This window comes from Cebidichthys violaceus, unplaced genomic scaffold (assembly GCF_023349555.1).
Source record: "Cebidichthys violaceus isolate CVI_PGR_0920_01 unplaced genomic scaffold, fCebVio1.0.p SCAF_9, whole genome shotgun sequence".
In the NCBI taxonomy this organism is placed as follows: Eukaryota; Metazoa; Chordata; class Actinopteri; order Perciformes; family Stichaeidae; genus Cebidichthys; species Cebidichthys violaceus.
The window spans coordinates 17,823,915-17,840,796 of record NW_027176975.1 but is presented as its reverse complement, the minus strand read 5'-3'; the positions used below and the strand labels follow the sequence as shown (position 1 = coordinate 17,840,796).

The following is a 16,882-nucleotide window of genomic DNA, read 5'->3' as shown; positions in this document are numbered from 1 at the left end:
TTACGGGTACAAAGAAAAAAAAAACGGTTCTGATTTAGACAAGTCAAAGTGCTGTTACATAATTGTCACACTTTTAATTCTCAGGATTAGGGTGAAATGATGGGAAGGCTGTTCTCTTTCTTTATACCTCTGTTTGCTCACTTTAATAATTATCTTGCATGTGTTTGTTCAAAAGATGGCGAGTTTATTTACCTTCGGATCATCTTCTGATAACATCCAGATGAGCAACGACACCTTAGTTTTAGTCATTCAGGCCGAGATTCATTCAGTCAAAGGTTACACTGCAGGATTCAGCACAATCAAAACATTTTATATAAATCACCTGGTGTGGCTGTAATAGAGGGCGTCGTCCTTTAATCAGAGGATCGGCGGTTTGATCCCCGGCTCCACCGGTCCATGCCGATGTGTCCTTAGGCAAGACACTTGTCCCCAAATTCCAATGTCAATGAATGTGGTTAATTAGTCCTGGTGGGCAGGTGGCACCTTGCATGGTAGCCCCTGTCATCAGTGTATGAATGGTGAATGGTGAATGGTGACCATGTAGTGTTGAAGTGCTTTGAGTGGTCGGAAGACCAGAAAGGAGCAGAACAAGTCCATTTACCATTTTCCCGTTTGAATTATATCGAGGCTCAAAGTTCTGCATAATCAAGAGCGTGGCTGCTTTGAGTGACAGGCCGTTTGCCGTCTCAGGTCGCTCAGACAGACATTTTGACATGTCATAGCACGGAAAGCACACATGTATAGATAGATAGTTAGATATAGATCTATTCTATCGCTGCATTCCAATGGAGCGCTTGGTGTTGTGCATTAAGTCAGCAGTGGACTGTCTTCAAATAGCTTGTTTTGTTTGACATTTAATACACTAAAAAAGTAATCAGTTGATCTAACTATCTATAATTAGAATAATCCTAAACTGCAGTTCTACACTGGATTATGCTCGGCTTTATCGTGGCAGCCATTTTGACATGTTGTAGCAGGATAACCATAGAGTGATTAATAACAATTATGGCAACAGTCCATTTAATTTCACCAGCCAGAGGGCCCTGGCATGGTGCCTCGCCGTCAGGGTTTACCAGGACACTTCAATAGAACAGAGCCATTATTGAAGGCAAAGACATTTCCTGGTATGACAAGTCACTGCATCTCCCATGAATGAAGTTACCTTTTGTTTTTTTCAGTTTTACAATTGCTCAATTTATGGGGAATTACCTTACAGAGATTTGGTTCAAATTCTTTGCATGAACTGTGGGGATATTTATACGCAGTATGCCAACAGATAACACAAAATGTTTTCAAAAACATATACTCAAACTGTTTGTCTGTAGTATGCGTTCAGAGCAAAGATTTAATTCAAACATCAAAAAAATAATATATGCAAATGTTCAGGTTGTAACTTGTATTTTGGGTTTTTACATTAACATGTTTACATGCTTTAAACTTAAAAACTATCAATCCAATACTGTGTCCAAACATACCTGTATCACCCTCTGTCTAAAATGCTCCGCTTTAGCACCCGCCTCTCAAGCCCCCTCCCAAAAAAAGTCCAGTCTTCCACATCTGCGCTGTCGTTGTCTCCACAGCGTCACTGCAGCAAAGGACACACTGGGAAACCCCATTGTGATGTTCACAATCAGACGATCATTGAGGCCCGTTCCCTGCAAACTCTGGGAGAGTCTAGGCCCCTCCCACTGTCAAATCGTCAGTGCTTTAGGTCTCGCTCGCAAACAATTTTGAGCCCCTTATGCACACTTTCTGCAAGTCCCCATTTCTGCAGACTCTGCCTGAGGGAATCACCCACAATTCATAGGGTTGTGACTTTAAACACAGGGTAAAAAAACCCCAAAAAACTCATCACCTGACGATCGAGACAAAAGACAATGAAATGAATGAACACTGTTCCATGTAATGTCAGATAGGTCTTTATTCACCGTTACAATCATTAAAAGCAAAAGCAGCATGTGTAGACATCAGTATACCTTCAGTACCGTAAGTAGCAAAGAAGCACTAACTTACTCCGCTGGTGTTAGCTTCACACGTTCTATAAGAAACTTCAGGTAACGAGTATCTCTATTACACAACGTTTCAGCATGGTTAGCAGCTGAAACAATGGAGCAGAGCTGGATAGTCATCAGACCCTGGCTAACCATGCTCTGATTGGTCAGCCTGTGTTCATGGTGGGACCTGGCGAAGGCTCTAACCCCACGAAAACAAGCCAACAACAATGTTGGAAGAATACAACAAAAACAGAAAAAAAGGGAGAGATGGGGAAGTGTTTATTGTTATCGAGTTGTATATTTTTCTTATCAAGCAATTTTTTTGAATTTGATAAACGAGAGCCTGTAAAGTAGTACTTATTCTCTAAAAAGAAAACAAACAGGACCTGAGAATGAGAGCAAAAGCAACAGATAAGAAAAGTAAAATGTAACATTGTGACTAACCTCTCTATGAAATGGCAGACAAGGCACTTAGTAAACCTTTTGTGTTTTTGTAAACCTTGTGATCGGGACTATGACAGTAACAATAGACCAGAAATGATGGGAGGAATAATCACATCCATTTTGATCAGGCGCTTTGAGACAGTTAATAAACCATGATCAAATCAACAACTTACAATCAACATGTATACAATAGTCAGGCAGAGAAGACGCTAATGAATACAACCAAACGAAGCTGATCTCCACCTGAATAACTTCATAGTTATACCTTTGATCTCTAGGCTTTCTGTTTAATGGAGATACCATCAAAACATTCCGAGGACGGAGAGTTATATTTGTGACAATAAATAAAATGCATCTCTAAGGAACAAAATCATAAATAAGGCCTAATGAAGCACTATGTGAAACAATAGACACGTCGTGAGTTCTGGGCTCATCTGAACTTAAATAAGCGGTCTTTGTAAACAAGACCGCAAACACTTTTTGCTTCACTCCATGTAGAAGGGAAGAAATGTCATTCAGTCAGCTCATTGGGTGTTAGGTCTACCGGGCTTGTAATAAGGCCAAGTCAGATCAAACAGGACCCTGTGCTTCCACACCAGAGCTGTACAGTACGGCAACATGCGCTGACTGAAGGAGTAGGAGCTTCGGTTAAATACACATCGTGTAAGTAGTACGAGCAATTACTTTCTCAAAAGGACACAGAGTTAGAACGCTGTGCGATCGGACGATTACACAAGGTTTCTCCAACAAGCAGCCGACACCATACGGGATACTCGTGAGACCCGGTGTGGGACACAGCCGTGTGTGATGCTGCACCAACCAGTATGCGGTGGTGCATGAGCTTTCAGTAATGAGGAGCTGTAAGCACGGGTGGTGCTCACTGGACTACACGTCTTCAGAGGGGTCTACCAAAACCAATTCACCCATCATGAACGCTCAACATAGTGACCATTGAGAACCGCCTTCTCCTTGACCGTCTCGGCGGTCCGCCTCTGATTCAGATCGAGCAATGCCCTCAGCAGGTCGTTTAAGGTGGCCTCCCTGCCCTCTTTCTCCACCCAAACAGTGAGCAAATCGTGGATCTTGTCTTCATAGAGAAGGTGGTCTTTGCTTTTGATCACGTTGTCGACGATACCGAGGTGACGGAAGAATCTCTTGTGGTGGTTGTAGTCTATCTCTTCAAAATACTCAAAGCATTTCCTCAGAGACTCTTCACCTGCAAACAAAGATAAAGACCTTGTAGAGATAAACATTTAGGACTTAAGTACATAAGCACGTACACATGACTAGTGGCATCATGGCTGAACAAGTGGACCAGTGGGTCTGCGCATGGGTCAGCGCATCTGAGTAATGAAAGGAGGGGTGTAATGTTTGAGAGAAGGAAAATATAAAGAACTTTACCATTCACAGCAACAAGGTTGGGGAACTCCACATCTTCCTAAATGACGAGAGAGAAACGATCATTAATATCCAAAGAAGTCTGTTGAAATTCTTCATGAGTCATGAATTGTAAGCAGAATACAACTCATCTGTGATTCGGTTACCGAGCATGTCGGAAGAATCCCATGCTCCCTTGGTTGAATTAACAATCATGTTGTTGATCAAATACATTTCTAAAAATGCAAAGATGCGTTTCAGGCTCGAGTGGAAACAAATGCAGGCCAATACGGACATCTGTCTTCAAGTTAATCTTTAACAGGTGCAACAAGGAATGTAACTCAACACAATTACAGCAGCCTGCACTGTGTCACAACAGGAACGAGGAATTAAACCGACATGCTTCGATGTGCTTTAAATAGTAAATCAGCAGCGAGTCACAAATACAACCACCACAGTGAAAATCTTCATTTAAGGTACTCACAAAAACAAATAACCATAATGATGAAAGCCATTATTAACCTGGGGGCTTTCAGTACATTTCAGGCACCTCCGGTTCTAAAAAGCACCCTGCAGAAGTGCCCTAAACCTGCATTCTCTCTAGTGTCCATCAGGGGGCGACTCCTGTATAGAAGTCTATGAGAAAAAGTAAACATTGTAAACATGAGTTCATGTTCTCAATGTCTAGTTTCAAGTCTTCTTCAATACAGCATGATGTTCATTTAGTAAACTATGGTCCATTTAGAGTCAAACAGACCATAAAGCAGGGTATGCTTTAGGGGGTGAACTTCCGTTCAAAAAAAACAAAATGGCGACTGCCATCAAATACAACTCACTTCTATGTCCATATGTTACTTGGCATGTCCGAAAAATCCCATGCTCCCTTAGTTGAATAAAAAATATTTTGTTTGTCAAATACATTTCTAAAAATGCAAAGATGTGTTTTATGTTAGAGTGGGAACAAATGCAGGCCAATAAGCTCATTTTCTTTGAGTTAATCTAACGGGTGCAACAAGGAATGCGAGTCATGTGACACAGCTCCGTCACTACGTCGAGTACCACCTTTCACTACATATTCTTTTACACTGTATCCAATACATCGCTTGCCCTGTGGTGTTTATCCTGTCATGTCAACCGGTGTACTAAAGTTCTGTCTTGTCTTCACGTCTCACACATCTCGTCTCACTGAATAACAATGAATCAGGTATGAGACAGCAAAGCGTTACTCAACAGAAACAAACGAGCAGTAAGCACGAGAGGGAAGGAAAGAAGCGAGGAAGGAAGCGAGGTGGAAACAAGCGGTTACTCTCACCCTCCTGTCGGGCTGCATGGGCACGGCTCGGGGGGGAGGTGCGGGGAAGGCAGAGGAGGGGAGGCCGGTTAGACTGAGCTGGGAGTTACTGGCTGAGCTGCTGGGGCTTTCACGCAGCGCTTTACACTCATCCGAGGCACCGGCTGAGGATGTGGCTCTCACCAGTGTCCGGGGGAGATTCAAGCAGCTCTGGAATTCATCCTCATCGGTGGGACAGCAGTCGCCGTCATGCTGGAGAGGAAGACGAACATGCTTAACAGAAGTCATTTTTAAACACTTTTTTCAGTCTACTGTAAATTCGGTACGGACTGCTGTATTAATCTTCCATAAAATCTGAGGACACTTTAGTCTTCACGGTCAGCCTTTTATACTGCTCTATGCCTGTTTTAATTAATTCTATAGTGTAAATCAAAATAGTTTAAGTGACTCACCTTTCCAGCTTTCCTCCTGTCGGGTGGATTTCTCACAGACTCTGAAGGGAGGATGTGAGGAGAGGATTATGCAACTTAAGGAATTCCCCCAAGTCCACAAGCAGCTACTTGACAGCACTAATGTGAGACTTAAATTTGCTTTGATGGATAAATCAACACTGAACAACACACGGGCAGAAAACTGCTGTTGCTCTCTAACATTCATGGCAGCGCCTCTGGCCACACCAGTCAGTAGTGTCAGAGCTCTGGGACCCGACCCATACGGAACCAGTCTGTGCTGGATCAGGTGGAGTTTACCAGCAGCATGGCACACGGTTCATGTTTGGTCTGAACGATGACCATACAAACCCTTACGGAGGATATAATTATCATCATTACTATTATTATGAAGGCCAGCCTGATATTGATGGCCAGCAGGAAGTATTATGTGCTATACCGCCTGCTGCTGCATGTCGTCAGCCAGAACTACCAACGTCACAGCTGCCATTTGCAGTCCAGTTCAGCAGGATTCTGTGCCCATACTGCTTTGGCACACAGCCAGAGTGTGTCAGAGACACAAAGGCAGCAGTGACGTCACTTCTCATTCGCAGCATCCAGTACGTGTGTGATATGCCCTGTGGCTCAAATAATAATTAGGATCAACCCTACTCAGACATTTATATTTGTAAAGTTAAGACACAGGTGGAATGTTGGACCTGAACAACATGCATCAGTGGACGTCTCAGTACCGGACAGGTGTGCTGCTGTACGTCAGTGTCTTTAGAATCCACACTTGACAACAACATGATTAAACGTAAAGACTTGGCCCAAAGACAGCACTTCATTCCCTGCTGTAACGGAATGGTTCTTTAGCAAGACAAGCAATTCTGTGGTCACCAAATTTTGGTTGTCAGAAATAAAAAAAATATGTCGTGTCATACGGCATGCTATAATTTCCTTTGGCAGGTCTTAATTTCCTGACTGCACCTGTTGACGCCGCCGCCATTCAGTATATGCTGATCGTGGTGAGCCTATTCTTCCCTACCAAAGTATCCTCACGTTACTTATCATCATGTACACGACATGGAGGGTTTTAATCTACCATTTGTACATTCTGCATTATCTCGCTTTCTTTTTCTATTTCCTAGAAATCTTTTTTTTTTTTTTTTTTTTACATACCTGTTGATCTTCGACATCTCCACACAAAAAATATTATCGCCGCGATTACGAAAGTAGCGATCAGTAGAGGAGGCACAATCACCCCGGCATTTGCTGATGAAAAAAACAAAACACAATTGACAACAATTAGCACCATATCACGGAAATAATCAAGCTTTGTTTCTTTTCTGGGTTTGCAGCTTCACATACAGTATATGTAAAGTCATAATATGCACTTATCAGACTTAAAAAAATGTCATGCATGTGTCCTTGTCTCTCTCTTCAGGTGGCGTTAGCGTCCACTGAGTGGCATACCTGAGGCAGAGGCAGCGCTAGGCTGCTTTTTCTTGCACTCCGTGTTGGTCGTAGAGGTGCAGTTCCTCACTATCTCTTCATCTTTTTTACACCTATAGTTTGCAGGCGGCACAAAAGAGGAATTGAAAACACAAAGGAATAAAAATGAGTGAGAATGTCTTAGGAACAACTTGAGAAGTGAGTGATCTTGGATCACTCACTTTGAATGAAGCGGGTCTCAGGTGTGTTCTCGGTTTGCTTTGCAGCCACTCACCTTGAGCACTTCTTGCACACCTCACATGCTTGGTCAGGGGCACAGAATCCTCCCGGTCTGCACTGACATTTAGCATCCTGAACGTGAGTACACGGCCTTACGGTTTCCTTATCTGAGAAAGCGACGCCAAAAAGAGCTCGTTAAGTCAGAGTTTATGCTCGGAGCACTTTGAAAAGGTTGAATATTGATTTTTTTTCTTCTTCTTCCACAGTCAGTCCAATCGATAGTGTAAAGCGGTCAAGCTGAATTACCTGAGCCACACTGCGTGCACTTCAAACATTGACTCAGTCCGTTGCTGTGCTCGGTGTACGTCCCGTCGTCGCATTCCTCACACTTCCCCTTCTCTCTTGCTGTGGTGCAGGGCGATGTGTTACGTGTACCTGAGACACAGACACACACACACACACACACACACACACACACACACACACACACACACACACACACACACACACACACACACACACACACACACACACACACACACACACCTTAAAATCTCTCTATACGCCTACTTTACTGACTCTTCAACTGAACCTGTCACCCAAGCTTCGTAACAACCAATCACGATGGACCTGCTTCAGAGCTCTGGTGATGGATTGCTGAGTGGAGCTGGTGACAGAGCTTCAGTCTCAGTGGACTACATCCCGGCTCCATGTGTCTTACCAGCTGGACAGTTTAAACAGCAGATGCTGCCGCTCCGGTACTCCAGGCCGTCGTCGCAGTCAGTGCCAGGCCGTGGAAAGGCCCCCGTGGGTCTGAAGGGCCATGTCAATATCAGAAAAACCTTCGAGAAAAAAAAAAGATTTGATAATTCTTTATTAGTTCCGCAGCGGAGAAATCTACAGATGACAGTCAACATTTAAAAACACAGAATGTAGTTATTGTTTGCTCCTTTTGTTTTAGAATCAATTTATTGACCGTTTGGAGAGCTGACACGATTCAGCTAATCGATTGACGAACTAACAGAAAGTTATTCAGCAACAATTTGAGACTAGAATTACTGCCTCCACCAACCAGTCAAGTTGCAGTTTACGTCCATGTCTTTCTAAACGTACAGACGAACTGACGGACTAACAGACAGACGGGCGACCAGAAAACACAACGCATCGGCCACGGCTGCTGCAGAGGCACAAAAATAACTGATAAGAGATTTAAATATGTCATCATCTGCTTAAAATTGACAGTTTTTCTCCTGTCAAAGACATTATTTAAAAAAATCTGACATTTCATAGACCAAATGATTTGGCAAGGAACATTTTACCAAAACTAATCAATGAGGACCAATCGTCAGTTGACTGAAGGGTTTCACACTCTCCTTTAGATCATAGTAAACTAAACTTAGACCATAGTAAACTAAACTTTTTCCTTCCGACTTCCAATGTATTTCATAAGAAAGGGCTTTACACACTCCGCTCTCAGGAAATTACTTGTTTACACAGGAACATTTATCGTAAATTGTAATGCTCAAAGCTCAAAGAACTAAATATGAGTCATTTTCTCATGGTCAAGATGATGCAACTCTTCATAAGACTGGGCCCGACCAATGAACTGCACCTCTGATCAGGCCACCAGCACGGCTGCTGGGTTGGATATGACGGAGAAGGGGATTCCCTTCAGACATGCTTATTAAACATCTTCGGAGATTTACAATAATGTAAGAAAATGCTGTGAAGATCAGCTAAACTGATGTAAGAATGCCATCTTAAATGGGAGGAGACAAACACAAACAGTGGAGTCCAAATATAGTCAATACCTGGCCAGGTGGGAGGAACAACCAAATAAGGCAATCGTGCAAGAACAGATTCATGTCCACACCCATTATTTCCCAACATTATCCAGCTAACAGATAATCACATGCTTTACCCCCCCCCCCCCCCCCACACACACACACACACACACACACACACACACACTTTATTAAATTAAAATGTGGTTAAAACACACACATTTAATATATATTAAATACTGCTTGATAGACCTCATCATTCAATAAATAAACAGACAAACCGTTAAAAACAATTGAATGTGACATTAAACTTGTTTAACGAAGCAGAACTACATAACAAAAAAGTACAACTACAGTACAAATGACAACTTTGTAATCCTGAGGAGACAGTCTATTGATCGGCCGTGAGAATAATCCCCAACACGACATTTGAACTTCCGTTTTCCGCTCGTCCAGAAGGCTACGCGGAGAGAAATGCGCGTGATAACCAAGCAATCCAGATAGAAAAGCTAAAATCTCATGTAAAAAAAAAGCCATTTGGTGGATTACTACAGCGCCGAATTGAAGAGGGATTACTATACGATTCAGAAAATATAGTTTGCCCCGGAATTTAGAAGATACACACGTGGAAATGTCGAAGAGCAATTCAAATTCACGCATTCTTAACCGGAGATTGGGGCAACACTTCAGGAAGACGTCCAGGCAAGTTCAGGCAATTTTTTTTTTTTTTTTTTAAACTTGTTAATGTTAATTATTAATGTACCCCCCAGCAGACCACCGTGGTAACTTTCGAGCAGATGTGTCGTGTTTAAGAGGAAACGAGCTCCAATGAATGAATAAAGACTTTCTGAAGCCCACGAGGAATGTCGCACCTGAGCTCCGACAGACGGACGACTTTTGACGGATAACTGAGACATTCCGCGAGGACACAAGCTAGCAAGCCGGGACGTCCCTATAGCCAACTTTACTCCACAGAATAACAATAAGTGCGGTATTCAGCCAAATCAACAGAGAACAGCCCCCTTTAAACAGCCCCATTTAAACGGCCCCCTTTAGGAGGACACCTTACTTCCTAAACAAACAACGGCTTAAAGTTAGCATAACTAATACAGTTTGGATGGCTCGGTGGATAATCACTCTGATGAACCTTTTAGGACTTGTCTTTCACTCTCAGGAAATGTAATGTTGTTGTAGGAGCGACGCAGAAGTATTTACAAATTCAATGACTGGACTGAGAGCAAAAGCAAACTTTTGTAAGACACTTACCAAGAGAAACAACTTGGTCATTCTTTCGTAGAGCTGTCTTAATCCTCAGACGTACATTCACGCGTCTAATAAAAACGTATTTGCGGGTAAATGTTTTTGACGTGCTTCTCGTGCGCTCCTGTCCCAAAGTGCAGCGCAGGTGTGACTGCTTGGAGGTGGTGACGTAATCGGCTGGGCGGGGCGGAGCTAACGTCCCAGAAAACTCTCTCCGCCCCGCAGCCATGGAGCTGGTTATGTACAGTTATTTACTTCAGCAAAAGTAGAGCAAAACCACAGTGCCGATATACGGTGCAGTATTATAATACACGGTGATAGCCGTAACAAACAGAGAAGGTTGGCCTATCTTTATGCACAGTGGTTGGTGAACAAATGTCAAGTTATGGCACTCATTAAAAGAAGTGCAGAAATAAATGCAGAGTGATTTGTATGTGAAAATCTGAATCTATATCTGTGCCTCTAATTAACACATCGTATCCAATGAATGGATCCACTGTGCAATATTAACAACCATTCAGTTCGATTATATCATATTATAGTTTTTGTTGTTTTTTAAATTTTTTAAAAATGTATTTACTGTGTGATTACTTATTTATTATACTTTTTTGATGTTGTTTTTCTACTTATGTCTCTTGTTTGTTTGTTTGCACTGTCCACTCTGCTGCTGTAATTCTGCAAATGTGCCCGCTGTGGGACTAGTAAAGGATTATCTTATTTCTTATCTTATCTTATACATCACATCAGCATTTTTCAAAGGAAATATAGTTGTAAATCTTCACCTTAAAATCCACAAATGCAGGAGGAATGTGACAACATGTTACAGAACTTGTGTCTCGAGAGTGATTTGTATTTGTAAATCTGTATACGTGCCTCTAATTTACAACTTGTTTATCATCATTTGTATGGACAGTTATAATTATAGTTGTAATTGGATTGGATTATAATGTATTTAAGTATAAGCATAACTTTCTGGGAAGAATTGTAACTACTTTATACTCAAGTAAAGTACAATTATTCATTTCATCCATTACCAATATACACAGAAAATCACAAACCAGTAATGGAAGATGCATTTTTAGATTCTTAACTGAAGTAAAAGTACCAAAACTACAAGTAAAAATACCCATTTACAAGTAAAAACCCTGCATTTAAAAGCCAAGTAAAGGTTTTATCAACAAAATCAAAAAAGTAGCAATATTACAATGTAAAAATACTCTATCACAAGTAAAACTCTTGCGGTAATTCCACTTCAGTATGTTGTATGACTCATAACTCATGACGATTGTAAACAACGGATGTGACTCTATGGGCTATCATTCAACTGAATAGTTGAATGATGATGATGTTTATGATGTTATGATGTTGGGCTATGACTGCAGGGACGGGGCTAGAAAAAAATGCACTAAATTTGCACGTAAGAATTACATTTAAAACGTCTGCATTAATAGAAATGTATTTTTTTTTCGAGTATAGCATCTTATCAATCTTGTATAAATGACGTGTTTTAAACGTTTCCTTATACTATATGTCCTTAGATATTGCTCTGCTGTGTTCTAAACAGACTGGATGGCATGCAGCAGATGACAGTACTTTCATTACAACCATAAGAATACAACTCAAGTCACAACTTGACTTGGACTCTAGCTTAAAGACCTGACTTGGCCTTGCAAAAAAAATTACTCTGTGACCATCTCTGATGGGCAGCAGCAGCAGCTGGAAGTTCAGAGACAAAACCAAAAATGGAACAAACTGTGAATGGGAGGGCAGCATGAGATTAATGGGTCTAAATGTGTGTGTGTGAATGGTTGTCTGTCCACACAGTAGCCTCCGTGTTACCTCCTAGCGGGCTAGCAGACTGGCAACCTATATCCAGGCTTTTTCTTGCCGTCGCTCAGTGCATGCTGGGTAAGACTCCGGCCCCCTCATGCGCCTGCACAGGATTGATAACGGAGCCTTTGATTGAAAACACACCGAGTAGTTGAAAGCATCCGAGTCATATTTTGTACTTTTTGACTAATTAATATGAAGCAGCAGTTCTGCCTCTTCTTCACCTGATGAAGTTTGACCCTGGTTCAATTTAAAAATGCAACACATGTAAATGAAAACCTCTTCTGCTGCTACATGCGTCGCATGTCACCTTGGATAGGTAGAAGTGCTTTCAGGCTGAGCGAGGACAGATCCACTTGTGCTGCCGTAGAACAAAGTGAATAACGGTTCCAAGTGGCTCCTCTCTGCTGTGAGGCCCTGCAGCAGGATAATGGACATACACAAAGTTGCACAAAGCCTCTCATCATCACAGTTTTTAACAAACCTCATTGTCCTGTGTGTGTGTGTGTGTGTGTGTGTGTGTGTGTGTGTAGCCAGTTTAACGATATCTAATGAGCGGTTGTCTGCAGCAACGCAGATATGCAGCCCAACAGGAAGCTCAACTGAACCGGGGATGTGTGAATGTGTGGTTGTGATACTAAGCTAACTTGGAGCTGTGTAATTGAAATGGGGTCACAGTTTTTGAAAGCAGTTTGAGCGAAAGCCGTCGACCTGATGGGCGTGATGGACTCATTTGGGCGACTGATGGTTTTCATAGGCTGCTAAGCAGACTGAGAAACAGAGGCTGCAGTCACTGTGAGCCCACTGAGCACCGCAGTTCATCAACATCTTGTTCTAAAAACACTACACTTCTGTTTTCTTTTCCTTTTTTATTTCCACAATCGCTCAGCTTCAGACTAACAGAGTCTACCGCACGTGGACGGATTTCTGCACCGTTTACCCCCACACACTGCTGCGACTTCTGTTTTCGATGATAAGGCCGGGGAGGAGCCCACTTTTTCCAAGATAAGACATGTATTTTGCATTCAGGCCGACTGTACTGCTTTCTGCTCATCTATTGCACCAAGGTCAAGATCAATTCTAACGATATGGAAAATATAATTTAGCCATCTGTTACAGGCTCTTCTGTGAGAGGAAAGCTCTGGGGTGTAGGGTTAACGGGACCTTTTTGATGCAGTGGAAGGTGATATTGTTCTGTACAAACCTTCATGAAAAGGTAAAGAGTGCCTGCACATCAGTGAATTAGGCGTCAGCCAAATTACATTAAGGTTTACGTGTAAAATCAGAAACAGTCTCGTGGTGTGACGACAGACAGGTAAAGGTGCTTCCAAATCATACTGCTTTGCTTGTAGTGCTAATGATTTTGTCAGGACGGATGCAGCATCACACAATTGCAGCTGTACACTGAATAGAGCTCGACCACCTTTTAGGTGACAGAGTAGCATCACGATGATCGCAAATACTCCAAGAGAATGCATCCAGTGCCTCCGAATCCCCCGAAACAATGTGGCAGCTGTGGCTCAGACGAAGAGCGGGTCGTCTTCTAATGGGAGATTGATGGTTCGATCCCTGACTCTTACAAGTCCGCATGTTGAAGTCAAAGTCTTACCCAACAACGGGTAAGACATTGAACCCCAAATTCAATGTCTTGCCTAACAAGATAATACACCAGTGATTGTCTGTGAATGTGAATTAGTTCAGGGGCCTGATGGGTAAATGATGACTTGTAATGGTCAGCTTTTAAGTGCTTGGATTATATATAATTTTTCTTCATTCATTAAGTGAATGAATCATTGAATCCAGTGATTTCTTTGTTCGTGATTACCAATAAAAACGTTTTGTTTGCCGGTGTCTTCAGGTCTAACCTTTGAATTCTAACCTTTTTTGTCTCGTTAATACAGATACAACAACATTTCTATTACCAATCCAACAGCTTGATGTCACACGGCAAAGTCTGCATGGCTGAATCAGAGTGAATCTGTAATGCGATATAATGAATGAAAACACTACATACAGTTGTCCAGTCTCACAGTCCGACCTGTGGACGCTGAGCATCTCCACTGGAGCATTTTGGTGCTAAAAGCCTTGCCCAAGGGCACCCCAGCATTGGTAATGAAGGAGGGGCAAGCACTGTATCCTGCCTGTGAAACCAGCAACATTCCAGTCACAGGCATACCTTTAGGTTACAGACATCCAGACATGTTTGAAGACATAAAGTACTGTGCTTTGAGTAATGACAAAAAGAGTTGAAATAGCTGGTTCAAATTTTTGAAAGCACGTTAACTTCTCCTCCCTCATTAAGAAATACTGAATTGTTCAACATGCCTATATTGTTCATTTCAAAAGTTTAACTCCTGGACACAAAGAAGTGTGCTGGAAGTTCCTTAAGTGTCTTAAGTTGCATATTGCACCATGATTGGCTTGGAAGGTGCAGCATGGAGAAACTGCAGCAGCTGAATGGGTCAACAGCCCGAGCTCTGCACAAATACATTCTGCACAGTGAAGCTCAAACGTCCAGCTGAGAGGTAAAGAAAGCTTTGGTGAATGCTCGGGTTAGATGTCAAGAGCACTTACTGGATGCAATTACTTGAGGTTTTTCTTTTGGACTTGATAATATGAGGATAGAGAGTGGAGGGCATTTTTTCTTTCACAAAGGATAAATGATTGGTTTCAGGATCAGTGATAAATGTTTGGAAGAAATGGAATGATACAGTAGGCCCGCAGACCGGCCAGTGTTGTTCATTGAGTGCATGTGGTCTTACGATACAATAAGATGTTGTTCATTGCATTACAAAATTTGGTTTGGAAACAATCCACTCCACTTAGAAGCATGTATAAATACATGAAAAGGAATAATTGTTATCAATTAGACTAAGCTATCATTCAATTCCTCTTTTTTTTTTTGGCTGCCTTGGACATCCGCTGATTAATCGCAGCATTGAGCTTAAAGCAGATCCTATATTGACTCAACTGACAATAACCTAGCTGGCCACATTGCTAATGTTAGCAGTTAGAGGTAGAACATAAAGTAATTCCGTGGTCACAGTGCCTTCCAGTCAGAAAAAACAATCAATGTCCTCACGATTGTTGTGTTAATCTTATCGGCTTGTCTTAATTGTCGCTGCCCGTCTTGTGGACATCTTGGTTTCATCATCCCCGCCAGGCGCAGGCCCGGCGAGAGGTGATGTGTTTGTGTCACAGCTTAGTCTGTCACGCCTTGTTTTGACCCCTGTCTCTAAATTCTCCTGTCACTTCAGGTCCAGTCCTCCCTCCAGCCTCTGATTACCTCATTACCTTCACCTGCGTCTCCTCAGCCAAACTCACCTGCATCCCATTCCCTTCATCACTTTCTCTGTGTATTTATACCGGTTCAGTTGCTCTCAAGCTGACCGAAGCGTGCGTTCTGCCGGTAGGGAGGCGCGGGTCAGTTCATCTTTTTGGCACTGTTGTGTAATGTATGATAAATTTGACCCCATAGTTTGTATAAAGTTACAGCTTTGAACGGAGTCAGGTTTGACGATTCACAGCACATGTTGTGTTCATACGATCACACCATACAGCAGTGGACATCTGCACTCTACTGAGTGAACATTTGTAGTTCAAACAGAATTTATAAAGTTGATGTTGCACATCTGCATTTTATACAAACAAGCACATTGTAAAATATTGTCTTGTTAATGTTAGAACATACAGTAGTTCGATTACAACAAGTGCCTCACAGCCATGAGCTAATACTCTCATAGTTGTCTTAATCTAATTTGATAATACATGAAGTTGTGCTACTCCTACAAACATGAGATATGGAGATGAATCAGTCCATTCTTCACTGATTGTGTTTGATGGCCTTGATCCTGCCACAAGCCACAAACACAAGCCTTTCCTTTCAAGCCACAGGTTTTTTTTGCTACAGAATTCTGTCACTGTTTATATAATGGTTGCACAGGGTACAAGAGAATTTAGTTTGTTGTAACATTAAGAAATGACTCAGGCGTCAGCGTCCACCACTGTGAAAACCACAGCTTCAGTTAGTGCAGAAATCTGTATGAGCAAACCGGGTTGGATTTTTCCCTTTAACTTCACAGAAGTAGGAATGCTGTACAGTATTTCAATGTGGTGTTATTCATTTTTAAAGCCAACATTACAGCGGATCTCCACTGATTTTACCCCTCTGTTTGCAGGTGCTGTGGAGTACTGTGGGTGTGGGTGGGGTGGAGGTATCCTGGAGTAGAGAGTCAGTCCCAAACAGAGCAAATTCTAAGCAAGCAAGGACGCGGAGACAGCGACACTGCAGTCCAAACCTTTTAGATGTTACAAAGTAACTGAAGCAGACTGATCAGCTCTTGTGTCCTCCGTGTTTGGCAGTAAGTATGGTATTTTCACGTGGCGTGAGTCTTCAGAGTGCACCCTCCCTTTCAGCCAATCAGATGCTAGCATTGTCTTGGAGACTCTGGGAAGGGCACATCAGAACGATCCAATATGACTTTACTCCAAAGATAATACGAACGAGTTTGCTCAGATAATGGTAGGGACAATTGCGTCCTCCCAAAATGTTGGTAGGGACGTGTTCCTATCGTCCAAATGCAAACCTATACGCCTTTGCTCCAGAGGGAGTGTGATGAATCTCCTCAAGTGAGTCAGTGTTGGCTGGGTCTGAAGACTGAAGTCTGGAGGTGTGGACTTTAGAAAGGTTCTGTAGCTTGCTCCACAGGGCTACATTAGCCGCTTCTAGCATAACGAACCAGAATCTCACACCAAACTGTCAATAACTGAAAATGAACTTGTGACGTTTAGACAAGCTGA

At 42.3% G+C, this 16,882-nt stretch overlaps 1 protein-coding gene across 2 annotated transcripts; it reads right to left on the bottom strand.

Moving 5' to 3' along the window:
- Positions 1-1,903: 1,903 nt before the first annotated feature.
- On the bottom strand, positions 1,904-10,386 carry hdr (hematopoietic death receptor). 2 transcript variants are annotated; one of them, XM_068703781.1, is made up of 10 exons: positions 10,259-10,386; positions 7,930-8,050; positions 7,515-7,643; positions 7,264-7,375; positions 7,011-7,102; positions 6,717-6,809; positions 5,559-5,599; positions 5,128-5,358; positions 3,840-3,876; positions 1,904-3,654 (listed from the first exon to the last, which is right to left on the bottom strand). In XM_068703781.1, exons 1-10 carry the CDS (start codon positions 10,277-10,279, stop codon positions 3,365-3,367), a joined length of 1,167 nt encoding a protein of 388 aa, XP_068559882.1. In that variant the 5' UTR covers positions 10,280-10,386; the 3' UTR covers positions 1,904-3,364. The 2 variants fall into 2 exon arrangements, with proteins under 2 accessions (XP_068559882.1, XP_068559883.1); XM_068703782.1 differs by having other exon boundaries at positions 5,290-5,358.
- Between the last annotated feature and the right edge of the window lie 6,496 nt (positions 10,387-16,882).

Coding starts and splice junctions, on each gene's coding strand:
- hdr (XM_068703781.1), bottom strand. CDS start 10,279: ATGACCAAGTTGTTTCTCTTG. Junction 7,644..7,929: donor CTGTTTAAACTGTCCAGCTG/GTAAGACACATG, acceptor TCTGTGTCTCAG/GTACACGTAACACATCGCCC. Junction 6,810..7,010: donor TAGCGCTGCCTCTGCCTCAG/GTATGCCACTCA, acceptor TTTTTTCATCAG/CAAATGCCGGGGTGATTGTG.